This window comes from Felis catus, chromosome A1 (assembly GCF_018350175.1).
Source record: "Felis catus isolate Fca126 chromosome A1, F.catus_Fca126_mat1.0, whole genome shotgun sequence".
Taxonomy (NCBI): domain Eukaryota; kingdom Metazoa; phylum Chordata; class Mammalia; order Carnivora; family Felidae; genus Felis; species Felis catus.
Genome location: NC_058368.1, coordinates 24,906,894 through 24,925,177, shown reverse-complemented (window position 1 = coordinate 24,925,177; position 18,284 = coordinate 24,906,894). Strand labels below are relative to the sequence as shown.

The following is an 18,284-nucleotide window of genomic DNA, read 5'->3' as shown; positions in this document are numbered from 1 at the left end:
AAACATTCTTTATATATTTTGGATCCAAGTCCCTTATCATATATGTGATTTGCAAAAATTTCCCTCAGTTATATGGGTTGTCTTTTCACTTTCTTGATGACATTCTTTGAAAAGCACAAAGATTTTTGATTTTGGTACAGCCCTGTTTCTCTCTTTTGTCCTTTGTTGTTTATGCTTTTGGTGTCATATCTAATGAATAATCGCCTAAAGGCACAAAGATTGACTACTTCTATGTTTTCTTCTAAGAATTTTGTATTTTTGCCTTTTAAATTTAGGTCTCTGACCCATTTGGGGTTAATCTTTGCACTTGGTATGAGGTAGGGGTCCAAGTTCATTCTTTTGCATGTGGATAGCTACTCGTTCCAGCAAAGGATGCCTTTTTTGACCTTTCACAAAGGTGCCATCTGGACTAGTGGTAGGCTTGCTTGGGTGCATTTAAAGAAGATGAGGGTGCAGAAAAAGTGGGAATTGGTGATCTGAAGAGTAGCAGCAGGACGGAACCAGGACCTCGGGGGAGAGGTGTAGAAAAAGGAAAGACGGAGGGAAACTGGGCATTAAGGGGACTTCTCAATGCCTACCCATAAAAGGAGAAGTGAACCCTAACGGGAGGGTGACCTGAATGGATTGGCTAGGTAAGGTTAAAGCACCCTCAGGACTTTGGATATTTTCCCGATTGGCTAAAGGGTGAGACTGGGTTGTACCTGGTATTGGGCAAACCTGTGTTCTTTTCTAGGCATTGTGTGAATTAAGGGCAGAGTTCCATAGATACAGAGAAATCTAAGAAATATTCTCACTTAACCTTGTAAATGATGTTATACTCATTAAGATATTTTCAGATTTGACATCTACCCAGTTATTTATATGTCAAAAGCATACAATCTAGGCATATAATCATATCATTGAAGTAATTTAACCTCTAGATTTCTTTTTTTTTTTTTAATTTTTTTTTCAACGTTTATTTATTTTTGGGACAGAGAGAGACAGAGCATGAACGGGAGAGGGGCAGAGAGAGAGGGAGACACAGAATCGGAAACAGGCTCCAGGCTCTGAGCCATCAGCCCAGAGCCCGACGCGGGGCTCGAACTCACGGACCGTGAGATCGTGACCTGGCTGAAGTCGGACGCTTAACCGACTGCGCCACCCAGGCGCCCCTAACCTCTAGATTTCTATAAGCCTTGTAACATGACTTAACAGATCAACTGTGTTTAAAGACATGATATTTTAAAATAACACTTCAACCAAGTGTAACATATTTATTAATCTAATAATTTATTATCAATTTGTGATTTGTGTATCCTGGGGCTCTCCAGTGAGTTTTCATGGTATTTTATAAAGATATGTACAGTCATGGTTTTATATTTAGCGAATGAATCACTCTTAATGAGGTAGGTGGCTGAAGACAAAACACACACAAAAGACAACAAATAAATATTTGTCAAAGGAATGATTTACCAACAAGACAAGTAATAAAGTTGAACTCACTGTCCTAGTATAAAAACAAGACAAGAAGAAAGAGGGTACCAGAGGACAGCACAAGAATGAGAGATTAGGGGTGGGAAATAAAGGCCTGACTGATTCCTATTAGCTTGACCTCTGGCAGATAATTACTCACTTCTCTTTTCCTGAGGTACACCGAAGCTTTGTCCTTATTATGGTCCCCAACAACAACAACACCTGCCAAAAAATTCACCAATAGCCGCTTGACAGAATAAATTAGTCCAAAAAGGCATATAAGATACTATGAATGGAAGATTTTCTTAATTTTTTTTTTATTTGAGAGAGAGAGAGCAAGAGCGGGGGGAGAGGGGCAGAGGGAGAGAGAGAGAATCCCAAGCAGGCTGCACGCTCAGCAATGGAGCCTGATGTGGGTCTCATTCCCATGACCCTGGGATCACAACCCAAGTGGAAATCAAGAGTTGGACACTTAACCGACTGAGCCACCCGGGAGCCCCTATGAACGGAAGATTTAAAAATAAACTGTTACTCCTGCTACCAGTAGAAATACAGCAAAGAGCTTAAGTCCCAGTTTTTCTGCAATGGCAACAAAGTATTTAGCACAATGGTAGGTACTCTCTGAACCCGAGAGCTGTATTTCAGCCTAAAGCTGAAGCATCAATTTAAATTTTAAATGTTACAAGAGATGTTGAGTGCTGATCCTGTGGACCAAACAATATAATGAGTTATACTGTAACAACAACAAACACTGACTTTACAGATTATCTTTGTCCTTAACAAGCTGATAAAACTGTTAGGTTGGAAAGGAAACAGCAAGAATTCAATGCTATAAGTACGATAATAATTTCAGGATGTACAAGGTGGCTCAGAAGAAGGAGAGTTAATTTTTCAGGTGTTTGGTGTCGGAATTCCCGAAGAGCAGATTGAGGGGACAAGACATTCAGGATACGGGTGAATGGGTGGTGAGCAGGTGTGAGGAATGACAGAAACAGAAGGACTGGAAATTAAGAAGTCAGATTTTTAAGTGGCTCCTCCTATCCTTCCTGGCCACTGTCCTCAGCCATATTTTGGATCTAAAGGTCAGGGAGAGAATTAGTGTTGAGATCCGAGGAGGGCCATGGGAGAAGTTTACTGAAACAGAGTTGAGATTAGGTGTAGTGATGTCGAGTTCAAGTTTCCGAGATTATTCCCTAGCTAGATCTCGCACATGGACTTTAAATTCACTCAGAACGACAGCAAGAATTGGAGAGGAATAAAGAATCGCGAGCCAGGTTCCAGGGAGTTATCTGGAGGCCACTAGATGACAGTAAAAAGAAAACTCAAGAGTGGTTCAATCAGATCAGATCGCGAATTGGGGGGAAAAGGCAGTGACTGCAGATGATTTCCCCGCTGTCTGAAAGCAGAGGGTGACTCTGAAATCCTTCCGTAAGCCACAATGGGATAAAGTGAAGAGTATCCCCTACTTTCCCAACACTTTTACATCAGCACCTGTTTTTGCTTACTGCAAGAAGCAGAGGTTTTGCTTTTATGAAAAAAGCCATCACCATCCTAATGCAGGTCTTTCGTAAAAGCGAATGGCATAATGCGAACTTTAGGAAAGCAGGGGACACCTGTAGCAGGACAGGAGAATGTCGATCCACTCCTCTGGTCCCTCGGCACATGGAGATATGAAAGAAAGAGCAGGCTGTCTCCTTGATGGAGCGTCTATGAAGCAGTGCCCTTCACAAGTCACGTGTCAGCTAAGGTAAGGGGCAGCAGAAGGAAATTTGCGGAGGCCATAAGGTTGCAGGGTGCCCACTTTGTGTGCAGCTACGTGAGCATTCTCCTGGGCAGAGGTTCGCAGGGAGGCCGGCACTGAGAAAAGCCAGCTGGCAGACAAAATGCTAAGCAAGGCGCGATGCCCCATACATGTTCCTTGGGCTCCTATGATGGGCCAGGCCGGTGCTTGTCATGGCCAAGCTAGCCTTGGCCCTGCCTTTGCAGAAGTGGAAGGGATCTAAAATTGGTCTCTAGAGGATGAATGAGAGGCATAGAAAGAAATGACTGGCCTCAGGCTCCCCAAAGTGTAGAGTAATGGGTTTCTCCTCAGCTGAGACTGCACCACACTGAGTTAGAGAAGAGTAAGAGAGTACGAGATATATATATATATACATACGTGTGTGTGTGTGTGTGTGTGTGTGTGTGTTTGTGTATTGGTCTCTGCCCCACACCCACTCTGGTTCCTGGCGCAGACCTTGTAATGCCCTGAATGATAAGAGCAATGAAGGCATCTTTTGTTCTAGTATTTGGTCCTTGACCTCAGTTCCTGACACAGAGCTTTGAAATCCCTTGAAATTTCCTGGGTGATAGCAGCGTCTTTTGTTCTCATGAGGTGATTCTTGGAAAGACCAAGCCATGATTAGGAACTTGGAGGTTCCAGCCCCAACCATATCCTCCAGGAAGGGGAGAGGGATTAGAAATTGAGTTAATGATCTCTCATGCCTACAAGGTGAAGCCTCTATAAAAGCCCCAAAGATAAGGGGTTCCGGGAGCTTCGGGGCTGGTGAACACGTGGAAAGTGCTAGGAGAGGGGTTCATCTGGAGAGGGCCGGGAAGCTCCATGCCCCTTCCCACAGACCTTATCCTATGCATCTCTTCTACCTAGGTGTTCATCCGTATCTTTTATGACATCCTTTTATGATACACTGGCAAACAAGAAGTAACCTGTTCCTCTGAGTTCCCTCAGCTACTCTAGCCAAATGAAGCAAACCCAAGGAGGAGGTGGTGGGAACCTTTGACTTAGAGCTGATCGGTCAGAAGCGCGGATAACAGCCTGGAGTTTCAACTGGCATCTGAAGGGTGACAGGGGGGGGGGGGGCGCAGCTGAGCCCTTACCCTGTGGGATCTGACTCAGTCTCCAGGCAGACAGTGTCAAAAGTGAGTTACATTGTCGGACACCCAGCTGGTGTCACAGAATTGCTTGGGATGGAGAAAGTCCCCATGCATCTGGTGTCAGAAGTGTTGTGCGTGTGGTAGTCGTACGAGAAGAAAGGAGAAATGCAGGAACGGTGTAGGTTTTCTTTATAGCGACTTAAAAGCTAAGACTTCCCTTTGTCTTTGAGTTCTTTACTTTTTAAGTATAAAATCTGCCCCCACAAAAATCTGAAAGCTAAGGATTTCATTTTGCCTTCTACAGTTGTTCGAATCATTATGAAGGGCAGATGATCTAGATTAGTTTTAGGCAGGCAAGGATGCAGCTCCTTAAATGTCCATTAACAAGAGTTTATTGAACTGTGTTGCCTTGGGCTACAAAAATCAGCCTCATGTTTGTCGGGACAAAATACTTGACTGTAAGGTTTTGGAGCCGTATCTTATTTCCCGTGGTATCTCCAGAGTCTGGAACCTCATAGGCAGTTTATAAATATTTGCAGAGTAAATACTTTAATCTTACAAAGATTCAGCAATTGGGGGTGGGTGGAGGAGAGCATGTGTAATAGGAGACAAGAGATGTCAATCGGGGAGGGATGACAAGTAGGGACAACTTCACCAATATGAATTAGCCTTTCTTTCTGGTCCTTTCCAGGTTCAGTGATGGAAGGAAAAGAAGCGTGCTTTCCTGCTTGCTTTGCACGTTTCTTCCTCCACTAACTGCTGCTTCATTCATTACCTAAAAGGAATAAACCACCCAAGTTGAGGAAGGATCACTAAATGACTGAGCTGTGTTAACGATCTGGTCCATTGAGAACTATCTTCATTTGGTCAGGGCGGTACCAGTGGTGGCTGGGAACTTTCCAGAAGGCTCAGGGAGGCTGCAGCTCCCATCAGAGGGTAAGAGCAGATGGTGAGGCAAAGGAAGAGAGGTAGAGGTGTTGTATCTGACAAGACCCAGTGGAGGCAGAAATATTTTCACTTTTGATGTACATCATGGGTTAAGGCAGATCAATGGAAGTGACTATCTTTTGATTTTTTTTTAAACAAATCTATTATGTGTGGCTGTATCCCTGTGAATACAGAGACAATCACCATTAGCAGAAGGACACATATTTTAGGTTAGTTTTCCAGTGGTAACAGCTCTTTGTATAAATCAATATAGAGAACATTTATGCCCATTTTATGGGAGCTGAAGCATAATTTTTACTGTATTCATTTATTATACAGCTTTATAGCCATTATAATTTTTGGTTTTATGCCATGCTCTTTGCCTTATATATGGATTTTTTTGCTGCCAAGGCCTCCTTCAGGGACAAAATCTCCCATTATAACATATGAGAAAATAGGATGTGCTCTGTAATGTTGTACTTCATGTTCAATTTCCAAGGGCAGAATACGGCAAAGATGTCTGGATTATTTAAGTCAGAAGAGTAAGAAATTAATTGGGACTCAATTTAGGTAATTGCTTTAGTTCTTTCTTCTACTTAGTAAACATACTACAATTGCAAAATATTTCTTAATTATTTTCCAGTGTTTAGCCCTAGCCAGAAATACAGGAAGAAAAAGGTAGACAATCTTTAGGGTGATTTAAATGCTTGAAGTTACAGTTCCCAAACTTAAAAATATGCACAAAGGTCACCTGGGTAGCTTGTGGAATTTGTAGATTACCAAACCTCACCACCATAGAGTTGAAGGCAAGAATTCTAGGATGTGACCTGGGAAAATGCATTTCATAAACAGCCCAGCGGATTCTGACACAGGTCGTCTTGGGCCACGAATTGAGAAACCCTAGTGTAAGAGAATGTGAATACTTACATAGCCTATGAACCACAAGCAGAAAGCGGGAGAGATCCATTCTCTGGCATGGATTCCACAGTCAATCCATATGGCATTTTTGGCTCTTTGTTCTTTTCTAGAAACCTGCCCAAGGAAAACCAACAACAATAACAAGAAACTTCAGGAAAATAACTTCCATCTATGTAGTGCTCGCGTTTAATTCTTTCAACAAATCTATGAAACACACATTGTTCTCTGCATCCCTTTGAGGATTTTCAAGGGACATTAAAAGCTGGTGTAACTAAAAGGTACTAGTCAAGGTCACGTAGCTGGTGAGAGGCAGGACTGAGGTTTTCAGTCAGGACTTCTGATTTCAAGTCCTCTTTGTTCCTCCACAATTACTTGTCATTCCACAGGGTAGAAAGGGTGGAAGGCAGAAGGGTAGAAATAAAGACCAGAACACTAGTATTTCAGGCTGTACCTTGACCCTTCCGTGGGGTAAAGGGGTGTGTACAAGGTGGGCAGCTTTCTGTGGGAGACTAGTACAAAGAAAGATGGGGAAAGGGAAGCCAGTGATGGGGTACCTGGGTGGCTCAGTCAGCTAAGCCTCTGACTTTGACTTCAGCCGAGGTCATGATCTCACGGTTCATGAGTTTGCGCCCTGCATCGGTCTCTGTGAAGACAGCTCAGAGCCTGGAGCCTGCTTCGGATTCCGATTCTATGTCTCCCCCTCTCTCTGCCCCTCCCCACTCATGCTATGTCTCTCTCTGTCTCTCAAAAGTAAATACATGTTAAAAAAATTCTTTTTTAAAGATAAAGGGAAGCCAGTGATGCCAAAGACAAACTTGGACTCCCTGACCACTTGCCCCAGGGTGCATACTTTTTACATACAGACTATTCCCCTATTTCACACAAAAAGAAGCATACATCTAAGTTCACACAAAATTATTACCACCAGGTGGAGGGACAGAGACCTTGCTCTGATTCATGGTGTAGGGACCTAGTGCAAGCTGCCAATTCTGGAATCAGAACTCCCAATTTGCCCTCAGTGATAGACTTTGGTGTCTTCAGAAGTATTCTCAAAAACAGCTCCAAACAAAATGAATCACGGTTCATTTGCTTTTAAAAATTAGTCCCCACGCAATTTTAGGGTATGGAAGGGAGAAGAGTGTCATTAAGATTAAGCAAATATGCGGAGTTGAAATTTCAAAACAAGAAAAGGAGAGAGTTAAATTTGTATTGCCAGGGGGGTCTGGGTGGCTCAGTGAGTTAAGCATCGAACTTCAGCTCAGGTCGTGATCTCATGGTTCATGGGTTCGAGCACCGCATAGGGCTCTGTGCTGACAGCTCAGAGCCTGGAGCCTGCTTTGGATTCTGTGTCTCCCTATCTCTCTGTCCCTTCCCCACTGGCTTGCTGTCTCTCTGTCAAAAATAAATAAACATTAAAAAAATTAAAAAAAATTTTATTGCCATCTATAGCCCTCAAAGAGGCTTTGTTCTTAACTAACCTGGAGCTAGTGATAATCCAGTAAGAAAGCAAGGGAGAAAGTCCAATGGCATTGACCGCAAAGAGAGAAATAGTACAAAGAGAACTTTCTAGCAAATTTAACCTACTCAATTTAAAGGGAAACCTTGGGTTGTCTGGACTAGTTGCCTGACTCAACTCTCTGTCTAACTGTGCCAAGCAAACTCTCTTGGTACCAGTCCCGATGCTGGAAAGATGAAGGAACCCCAAAGACTTCCAGCGTGTGCACACCCTTGGTCAAGTAAGACTGGGACTGAGGCATGCGGGAAGCATGGTCTTCCAACATATAAATCTAGGATCCAGAAACACAAGTCCTAAAGAGTACACACAACATGTCTGAAAGCAAATGTCATGGGTGTGTATACCACAATTATATGGATCCAATCGGATCGACCAACTCAGCTGCCAGGAGGACCCAACATTTCATATGTCTGCCTTGAGTCTCTACTGTAGGTACTTGCCAAAACAGACGAAAACCCAGAAACCCCAACTCAAAATCTTAACTCGAGATGACAAAGACGCTCACCTATCACAATTTAGATAGGTAACGGTGGGAAACTCTATGTAAATTAAATGTTATCAAATCCAATGTAATTTCCTAATGCTTAATTTTTTTGTCTAGACCTTCTTTTTAATTATTTTTTTTAAATTTTTTTTTTCAACGTTTATTTATTTTTGGGACAGAGAGAGACAGAGCATGAACGGGGGATGGGCAGAGAGAGGGAGACACAGAATCGGAAACAGGCTCCAGGCTCTGAGCCATCAGCCCAGAGCCTGACGCGGGGCTCGAACTCACGGACCGCGAGATCGTGACCTGGCTGAAGTCGGACGCTTAACCGACTGCGCCACCCAGGCGCCCCTTAATTATTTTTTGAGGAAGGGTTAGGGGGAACAGCTAAAACAAACAAACAAAAAAAGAAATGCAGAATTAGAAATTAACAGGCAGGAATTAGTATGATTTCATGGCTCCCAAAAATTCTTTCTGTGGCCATAGTCGCTGACCTTTACTAAGACCAATTTATTCAACTAAAAATAAATAACCAAATGGACGGCGACTGGAGCAGAAGTTATCACATTAGTCCTACTGCCCAGGCCCCCGACATAGCCCTGGTTCCTATCCTTCCCTTGGTGTGGTTGTTAAGCTGTTTCTTTGGTTCCAAAAACTACATCCGGGTCAATGTTTGTCTAACAACAGATTCCTCTGTATTTGTTTCCTCCTAAGTAAGGCAGTCAGAGGTGCTGGTGGTAGTGGTGGTAAGTAAATAACAGACTTGAGAAAAATAATCCAGACGACTCCCTTATTTTATGAAGGTAGCCACTGAAGCTCAGGAAGGGGTGGGGCCAGAAGGGCAGGGAAGATGGGTGATGGGCACCGAGGAGGGCACTTGTTGGGATGAGCACTGGGTATTGTAGGTAAGCGATGAATCACAGGAATCTACTCCCGAAGCCAAGAGCACACTGTATACACTGCATGCTCGCTAACTTGATAATAAATTACATTTAAAAAAAGGAGAAAAAAAATAAATGGCTTATCTATGTCACATAAACAGAGAGAGTGGATTCTGAAAATAGGCTTTTCACTCTCCCATCCATCCTGCATTAGTAAAGGAGAAAATGTAAGGGTAATAACTAATCCCCAAATAGCTGGATAGTAAAACCGAGGAAGACCCATAATACAAATATTTCCACAGCTCAAAGAAAAATATGCAAGTTATAACAAGCACCATTGGAGAAGTAACACATTCTCCAAAGTGGATAGATCAGCGACTGCCCCCACAGCATACCTTTAAAACATAAAGTGGGTACTTCTCGTATGAGGATCCAATGTGGATTTTTTCAACCATATCAGGATAGTTTTCAGTTATAACTTCAATCCAAGAATAGATCTATCAAAGCAGAAACCAGCAGTCAGTCGCAGAACAAGTTCAAAGCATTTTCCTGGCCCAAGGAAGGAGACAATTTCATCAAGGCAAGGCGATCCCTTTAAAAATCTTTGCATAAGGAAATAAGAACGAACAAAAACAGTTGGGGCAGGGTGTTCCTCCTGCTCTTTCGGAAAATAGATAAAATTAAAGTTTTGAACGATATCAAGGGTTAGAGAAAGAGTAGAAAAGGACTGAAAAACTTAGCACAAAGTAGGAAAAGTTAATCTTAAAAAATTTTTTTAATATTTATTTATTTTTGAGAGAGAGACAGAGACAGAGACAGAGGGTGAGTGGGGGAGGGGCAGAGAGAGGGAGACACAGAATCATAAGCAGCCCCAGGCTCTGAGCTGACAGCACATGATGTGATTCGGGGCTTGAACTCACAAACCGTGAGATCATGACCTGAGCCAAAGTCAGACACCTAACCGAATGAGCCACCCAGGCGCCCCTAAGAAGAGTAACCTAAAGAGGCACTGTCTTTGTACAGGATAAATCACCGTCGTTCCCCACTAGAGATCTGTGCACTCGCAACAAGATGTGTAAAGTGATAGGAGGCAGGGGTGAGGACAATCTGCAGGAAAAATATTCTCTCGTTCGATTCAGGACCTTTCTCCTGGCTGCAAGTCTAGTGGTGGTTGTGATTCTGTCCAGATTACAGTGGAAGGAAGAGACAAAAACTCCCGGACCTGACTTGAGGCTAGTGTCCACTTCAAATCAGGGTTTGAACGATGGAACTCGGTCATGTTTGCAGACCAACTTCTCAGGGACCATACTTGTATTTGTATACCTTCTGCAACGGGAGTGACCAACGCTTGGCCTTATTTCTGGGACCTTATCTAGAGGTGATTTCAAGTTGATGGGACCTGGAGCACCGTGGATCCTCTCAAAGTAGCATAACTAGGGTAAGTGGTTGTCCTGTGCTGGGGATTAAGATGCTCTCCGAAGGCCCACCTGTCACCAAATACCAATGCTGTCCGTGCCTGCAGTGTTGGGCATCTAGCCATCAGAGATTTCCTCGCTGGGCCTCTGTGTACCATGCTACTCTTCTAAGGCATGAGTGCATCTGAGACAACTACTACATGAAACTATTTTGTGTTTCAGTATTAATGGTTCGGTACATTTCCTCCAACCAGGGAGGCTGTGTTGTGTGAAGGCAGCTTTGCAGGAAACTGTTCATCTCACAATCTAATCTGAGCTAGTGAAGGTAACACCCTTTGAATAACTCTCTTCTTTTGCCATTTGTCTTAAGGAGTTATTTTTTGGCCGGGGCGCCTGGGTGGCTCAGTCAGTTAAGCGTCTGACTTCGGATCGGGTCATGATCTCGCAGGTTCGTGGGTTCGAGCCCTGCGTCGGGCTCTGTGCTGACAGCTCAGAGCCTGGAGCCTGCTTTGGATTCTCTGTCTCCCTCTCTCTCTGCCCCTCTGTTGCGCTCTCTCTCTCTCTCTCTGAAAAATAAACATTAAAAAAAAAAAAGAGAGAGGGAAGAAGCATTTTTTGGCCCTTTTGTTTTTCTCCCTACAGTGGATCCCAGTGGGAATCAATGACAAAAGAACTCTCCTGCCCACCAGGTGACCTCGCGGTGAGGGCTGAAGGAGAGATCAATGCCAAGGGCGAGGGCAAAGGAAGGACTTGGTGGAATTTCCTGAGGGCCAGATGGCCATGGATCCTATGAACCCTAAGGATTGAGGCGGGGAGGGAGAAGAGGTCTGCAATGTTTCCTGGATTGTCACTGTTACGAACTGAATTGTGTTCTCCTCCGAATTCATACACTGAAACCGTAACCCCCAGCGCCTTAGAACGTGACTACATTTGGAGATAGGGCCGTTAAAGAGGTAATTAAGTTAAAATGAGGCTGCTGGTGTCGGCCCTCACCCACCCTGCCTGGTGTCCTCATAAGAAGTGGAGATCAGGACATAAACATACGGAGGGAAACCAGGGATGTGCACACAGAGAGAAGGGCATGTGAGGACACACTGCGAAGGCAACCGTCTACAAGTCAAGGAGAGACACCTCAGGAGAAACCACCCCTGCTGTCACCTTGATGATGCACTTCCAGCCCCCAGAACTGGGAGAGAATACATTTCTGTGGTCCAAGTTACCCAGTCTGGGGCACTTTGTTATGGCAGACTAATAGTCATGTCCTTCCCCCCCACCCCTGCCCCATGTCCTTCCCACTCTCTCCTGGAGACAAGGTAAGAAAAAGTCACCCTTTTGAACAAAATCATGAAAAAATATTTTTAAAATATTTAAAAGTACTTTTTTCAGGCGTTCCCCTCTTCCCATCGAATTCAGCACAGCAGTGATTTTGCAAATCACACCCACCGAGCATCAGATTGGGGACACTGGAGGGGAGACGTCTCAGGGGAATAGAGACAAGGGAGGAGAGGCAAAGGAGGGGATGCAATTTTAAGATCCCCATCAATCGGCCAGGCACATGGATTCTAGAAGCCGACCGAGTTCCGGTTTAACTAACTGGAAAGGAACAGATGCTTTTGAAGATTAAATAGCAAATTGATTCGTATTTCTTAAGTCTTAGATGTCTTAAAAACATGGATATGGTCCTTAACAGTTTCTGGGCACCTAGCCAAAGATGATAAAAATACTTAACATTAGGCAATACAGCAGCATACTCCGATGAAGGAATAAAAGGTATCAAGGGATTTTTATTACTTGGAGCATACTATATAAAAAAGAAAGTCCTCTAAGGAGTTTACCCTTTCAATTAACAATATGGGGAAACGGTTCTGAGAGTGTTACATGAAAGGTCACAGCCGAACAGCAGCATTTTTCTCGGGTTCCCTGTAGCAAATGGGAACCTGTAAGTACTGATAGGGAAAAAAATCAACTTCTTAAAGATTAAAATACAGCGGCGCCTGAGTGGCTGAGTTGGTTAAGCGTCCGACTTCAGCTCAGATCTCGTGGTCTGTGCATTCCAGCCCCGCGTCAGGCTCTGGGCTGATGGCTCAGAGCTTGGAGCCTGCTTCCGATTCTGTGTCTCCCTCTCTCTCTGCCCCTCCTCCGTTCGTGCTCTGTCTCTCTCCCTCTCAAAAATAAATAAACGTTAAAAAAAAAAATACAACTGGTATTATTATCAGTAACGTTATTCATTTAAATAGATTCCTCCTAAGGGGAATAAAACGCAGGTATTGACCATGTACTAAGTATGAGTGAGTAAATTCCTCTAATTCAGTGAGAGAAAATGTAGCAATTATTCAGTAAGAATACGATCAGGGTAATAGTCCAAAGACACATGATTAATTAGACTGTTAATTTCTTTGGGGCAGTGTCAATAAAAAGCCCCTATTTTTATTTCCTGTTGTTCCTTAAGGTGTAGTGTTACTGCTAGCAGTTAGAGACACTCTCAACTCTGGACAAACAGCCTGCTTACAGGCAGGGTCCTAATAGAATGCAACCTCCCCAGGGAAGGTATCCACAAGAGGCTAGGTTACCACCGTATAATCAACCTAATCGTAATTTTTTTTTTTTACTCTCTTCCACTAATTCTGTTTTTTAATAATATCCCATGGTTGAAATGGCCATGCTAACTAAATTAAAATAGTGATTTTGGAGAGCAACGTAATGGCTTACTTCATTCAGCGAGTGATACTGTTCGTAGTACGAGGAAGAGGTCCGGGGGCTGACCGTGTCATTGGCAGTCTGCTGTTGAATAAGATCTGCCACTTCTTCCACCAGGATGCTGGGGGACGAAACAGAGGGGCAGCTGATTTCCAAACAGGACTCTGATTCTCCCACGACCCACTGCGGGTACAGCAACAGGTGAGCATGGGGGAAAAAAATCACTGAGAAATTTAACGAGGTAAACGTCATCAAGGTGCAAACAATAACCCCTCACGCGGTAGCAAGCTGAAATTCACAGACCTTCTTGGTGGAACCCACATGAGAGCTGAGACAAAGTGGCTCCTGTGTGATGTGTTTTGAAGGCCCCCCCCAACTCACCCTTTCCTCACCATTACCAACATTCCTTGACTGTGATTCGTCAGTGTCTTTAAGGTTAATGGACAACTTTCTTAAATCCAGACTAACATTGTATTATTCTGTTTTCAGCTGAGGACCGAGGAGAAGCAGAAAGCCTTTTCTTTTTGTTTCTCATCGTGACAGCCATTGACCTACACCAGATGTTCTGCATAGCCAAAGATGATCAAATCTCTAGAGAAACAGAAGCACAGGGAAAGAGAAGGTACCAGAAAGGCAGCTTGTTTAATTCTCTTGAGAATTGCCACACTGTTAACTAGGCAAACATTTTAAGTGAATTAAGCTGTTGCGTCACCTGGGATGAACAGTTTGAAAGTTAGCTATCATTTTAATGTTATTCCTTTTTTTTGGAGGGGTCAGCGGATAAAAGCCAAGGCTTTGACATCAGAGAAGGCTGACTTCAACTCTTTGCCCTGCTATGTTCTATGTGTTATGATCTTGAGAAATTCCTTTGTGAGTACGAAACAGTTTTTTCATATCTGCCTAGTGAGGATAGTATCTATCTTACAGAGGTAAATTAGAATTCAATGAAGCAATGTGTAGAAGGGCTCAGCACAGTTCCAGGAAGGCGGTAAACACCTATAACATATTACTAATAATCATCGTAGTGTCTTATCCAAAGGCTGCCCATTGATAAGCGGGAGAGAGCTTGGCCTCCAGGAATGCTAGGGTCGCAGGTGGAATCCTGGCTCTTGAACAGCGGACATAGTATGGAGACGTTGAACAGGAGCATCCAAGAGGAAGGGGGTGTGGCGTCTGGACAGAAATTGCCTCTGATACAATGTTTAGTTTGGCCCAGATGTTCAGGAATGTTCACTGACCTTGCGAAGCAAGAAAGGAAGCAGGATCCCCTTCAGGAGCTGCTTTTTTAAGACATACCACAAAACCTGCTAAAGTGAATGACAATTTTACTCCCCAGGTCTAGGGACAGAGCAGAGGAACTAAAAGAAGGAAGGAATAAGGAGGAACTATAGGAGATCCCCAGATCACTGAGTCTGAATCATTTTCAGGCAAGAGACCCAGGTTGTGAGAGGTGAAGCCACTTGTCCAAGGTCGCAGAGCTGGCCACTTAAACTTCATCACCGGTCCACTTCAGAGATTTCCGTGTGGTCATGTTCAGTGTAAGTATTTATTTTTTCCAGAAAGCAAATATACTGGCTGCTAATACAATGCCTCATAGGTGCGTCTAATGGCCGCTCAAGAAATACTGAACGATGCCTACCTGAACAGAATGGCGTTGTCATGTAAATTCGCTTTCACGTTGCTTACATCAGAGGCATTCACAAAAAAATGGACTTCTTTCTTCTTCTCAATAAATTCAGCTGTTACCGGCTGCCAGAGAACAATCTGCAGTTTTCAAGGGGAAGAATTGATAAAAACGAAAACAGTTGTTCGCATCCTTCTCATCTATAGCTAAAGCCATAAACCGTGTATCGATAGGAGAAGTGAAACAGACATTTCCTAGCCGCTGGTCCCCATTCACACACGTGGCAGTGTAAACATTTATTTTGCAGGGAGCTCGTCTTATTCTTTTCTGCGACCCCAGGAGAGAGGCCCCGGAACATACAAGGCGCTCAATAAATATTTGGTTAGACAAGAATGAATGAGCCAATGAATATATTTATGACCCAACTCTAAAGCTGGATGTGTATGTCAGATGTTTAAAGGAGAAATGAAATTCTCTCTAGAAAGAAAGTTAATTTACTGTTGATCTTCTTTAATAAAAATTCCATGTGCTTGATATTGTTATCATGTTGATATTCCTTTTCTTTAATCTAATTATGGGCTTTGGGCAAGGACTTTTAATAGTACTGACTTTTTTTTTTTCTACTTTACTGCACTTTTTTCAAGCATTTTCACACCCATTTCCTTTGACCATTGTAATTACGCTTTGATGTAGGCGAGGCGGGTGTTACTATTTCCACTGTGGAAATAATGAAGAAATTAAGGCCCACAGCCAGCGTGTCTAAAATCATACACGTAGGAAGTGGCAGATTAAGGACTAAGATTCTAAATGTCTAATGCTTCCTCCAGAGGTATGTCCTCTGTCCATGGTGTGATGGCCATGAAAACGCACCGCTCGGTGCTTCTGTTGAGAGGAGCATAGTTGAAAGGCCTTCCCAGCCACTGCCCCTCTTGATCCGCCCGAGCCTGATGCCGTGCTGCCCCAGGGCTGCAGCCAGCCACGGACCAGGCACTGAGGGCATATTCTTGCAGGACCCTTCTTGCGAGATATGGGTTTCCAAAGCCCGGTGGCTTTGGCTTCAGGACTGACCACTGGTCTAGCCAGACCTTCATCGGAACTGCCCCGGAATCTACAAAGTCTCCGTGTCTGCAAAAGTGTCAGAGCTGTGTCTGGTCTGAAAGTGCCCCCTGCCATCTCTAACTTTCTCCTCTTCGTCCTTCCCAAGCATTCCTCTCAGTACGCATAGCTGGCATCTTCAATCTGGTTTTGATGTCTGCTTCAGGAGAACCTTCACTGACAAGCAGGGGGCCGTCAATTTTCTACCATGACATCTTGTAACTCTTGTCAGCTTTCTACACCTTAGGCATTCTGGGCAGATGGGTCCCAAGCATGAAGATTTTAACAAACGCTCCCCTGTAGTTTTGCTGCCTACTGCTTTTTAAGAACCATTATTTTGTAAGCAAAGTTCTATTGGACTTCTGTCATCATAACATCTTTGTAAGTACCAACTTTCACTCCCAAAGTGCTACTATGATGAAATAGGCTGAAAAGCCAATAGCACAAACGAAGAATGTTTTGATTTTAGCACTGGCAAAATCATGTGATTATGGGGAGGGGGAGAAGGCTATAAGAAGAGGGGTTTATGTCAGCTATATGTAAGTCAGACAACATATGAGAGAACATGGCACACAAAATTTAGACACCATGAAGCCGATATACAGTTGATCCTTGAAGAATGTGGGGTTAGGGGTGCTGACTCCTGTGCAGTTGAAAATCTGTGTATAACTTTGAGCTCCCCCAAATTTAACTACTAATAGCCCATGGTTAAGTGGAGGCTTCCTGATAACATAAACAGTTGATAAACACATATGTTATATGTTGTACATATTATATACAGTATTTTCATTTAAGTTTGAGAGATTTTTATTAAATAATAAATTATTTAATAACAATGGATTATGATTTATTTCGAGAGAGCGAGCAAGTGCAAGCAGGAGAGGGGCAGAGAGAGAGAGAGAGAGAGAGAGAATCCCAAGCAGGCTCTGTGCTATCAGTGTAGAGCCCAACGTGGGGCTTGATCTCACAAACCAAACCGTGAGATCATGACCTGAACTGAAATCAAGAGTCTGACACTTAACTGATTGAGCCACCCAGGCACCTGAATATACTGTGTTTTTATAATAAAGTAAACTAGGAAAAATCAAATGTTATTAAGAAAATCATAAGAAAAATACATTTACGGTACTATACTTTTCTTTCTCACATATCTGTCTGTAAGCGGATCCACGCAGTTCAAACCCGTGTTATTCAAGGCTCAAACGTAAAGATAAATGAGGGAAAAATTACCTCATATGTTGTAGTAAGATTCTGCACAATCTGAACTTGCCTGGAGGTTCTAGGAAAAGCTGATAAAACCTGGCCACTGGGAAAGAATAACACAGAATTTTGAGGTTAAATAAAAAAATTTAAATGAGGTTTATTTTTACATAATCCTCTAGGTAATTGTAAAAAGGAAAAACAAAAACTTTAAATAGTAAAAGAAAAGAGGATCTTGCTACAGGCTAAGGGTTAAAAAGAGAATAAGAATGAAATATGGCCTTTTGTAGCAACGTGGATGGAACTGGAGAGTGTGATGCTAAGTGAAATAAGCCATACAGAGAAAGACAGATACCATATGGTTTCACTCTTATGTGGATCCTGAGAAACTTAACAGAAACCCATGGGGGAGGGGAAGGAAAAAAAAAAAAAAAGAGGTTAGAGTGGGAGAGAGCCAAACCATAAGAGACTCTTAAAAACTGAGAACAAACTGAGGGTTGATGGGGGGTGGGAGGGAGGGGAGGGTGGGTGATGGGTATTGAGGAGGGCACCTGTTGGGATGAGCACTGGGTGTTGTATGGAAACCAATTTGACAATAAATTTCATATATTGAAAAAAAAGAGAGAACATACACTTTCTCATTCTTTCTGCTCCAAATCGACTGCCAAATCAATAGTTCTCTTGAATGGGAGTCATTCTGCAGAGTACGGACTTCTTTCTCCTGTGTGTGTGTGTGTGTGTGTGTGTGTGTGTGTGCGCGTGCATGAGGTATAGTTTTAAAAATTAAATATTTGATGCATAAGGGAATATTAATGCTAACACTAGCTTATTACATAATAAAATGAATGCCTGGGAACCCATTACGCCATTTAAGAAATCCAATGTTATTGGTGTCCTTGAAGCTCCTTGTGGGTTCCTCCCCACTCTGCCTCCTTACCACATCCCAAAAGGTACCCACTACCCTAAATTTTCACTTTGCTCATTCCCTTACTTTTTCTCTGTACTATGGATTCTTGAACACATGATGGATTCTTGAATGTGTAGATTCTTTTTTTTTTTAATTTTTTTTAATGTTCATTTATTTTTGAGACAGAGAGAGACAGAGCATGAACAGGGGAGGGTCAGAGAGAGGGGGGAGACACAGAATCTGAAACAGGCTCCAGGCTCTGAGCCGTCAGCACAGAGCCCGACGTGGGGC

At 43.2% G+C, this 18,284-nt stretch overlaps 1 protein-coding gene across 1 annotated transcript in view; it reads right to left on the bottom strand.

Moving 5' to 3' along the window:
* The window catches only part of CPB2 (carboxypeptidase B2), a 51,422-nt gene that overhangs the window by 20,106 nt on the left and 13,032 nt on the right, over positions 1-18,284 (bottom strand). The window contains exons 2-6 of the mRNA XM_019826669.2: positions 17,117-17,192; positions 14,807-14,931; positions 13,180-13,288; positions 9,451-9,552; positions 6,181-6,285 (exon numbers count right to left, since the gene is read on the bottom strand). Of these exons, the coding sequence (XP_019682228.1) occupies positions 6,181-6,285; positions 9,451-9,552; positions 13,180-13,288; positions 14,807-14,931; positions 17,117-17,192 (517 nt within the window). The remainder of the gene's footprint in view (positions 1-6,180; positions 6,286-9,450; positions 9,553-13,179; positions 13,289-14,806; positions 14,932-17,116; positions 17,193-18,284) is intronic.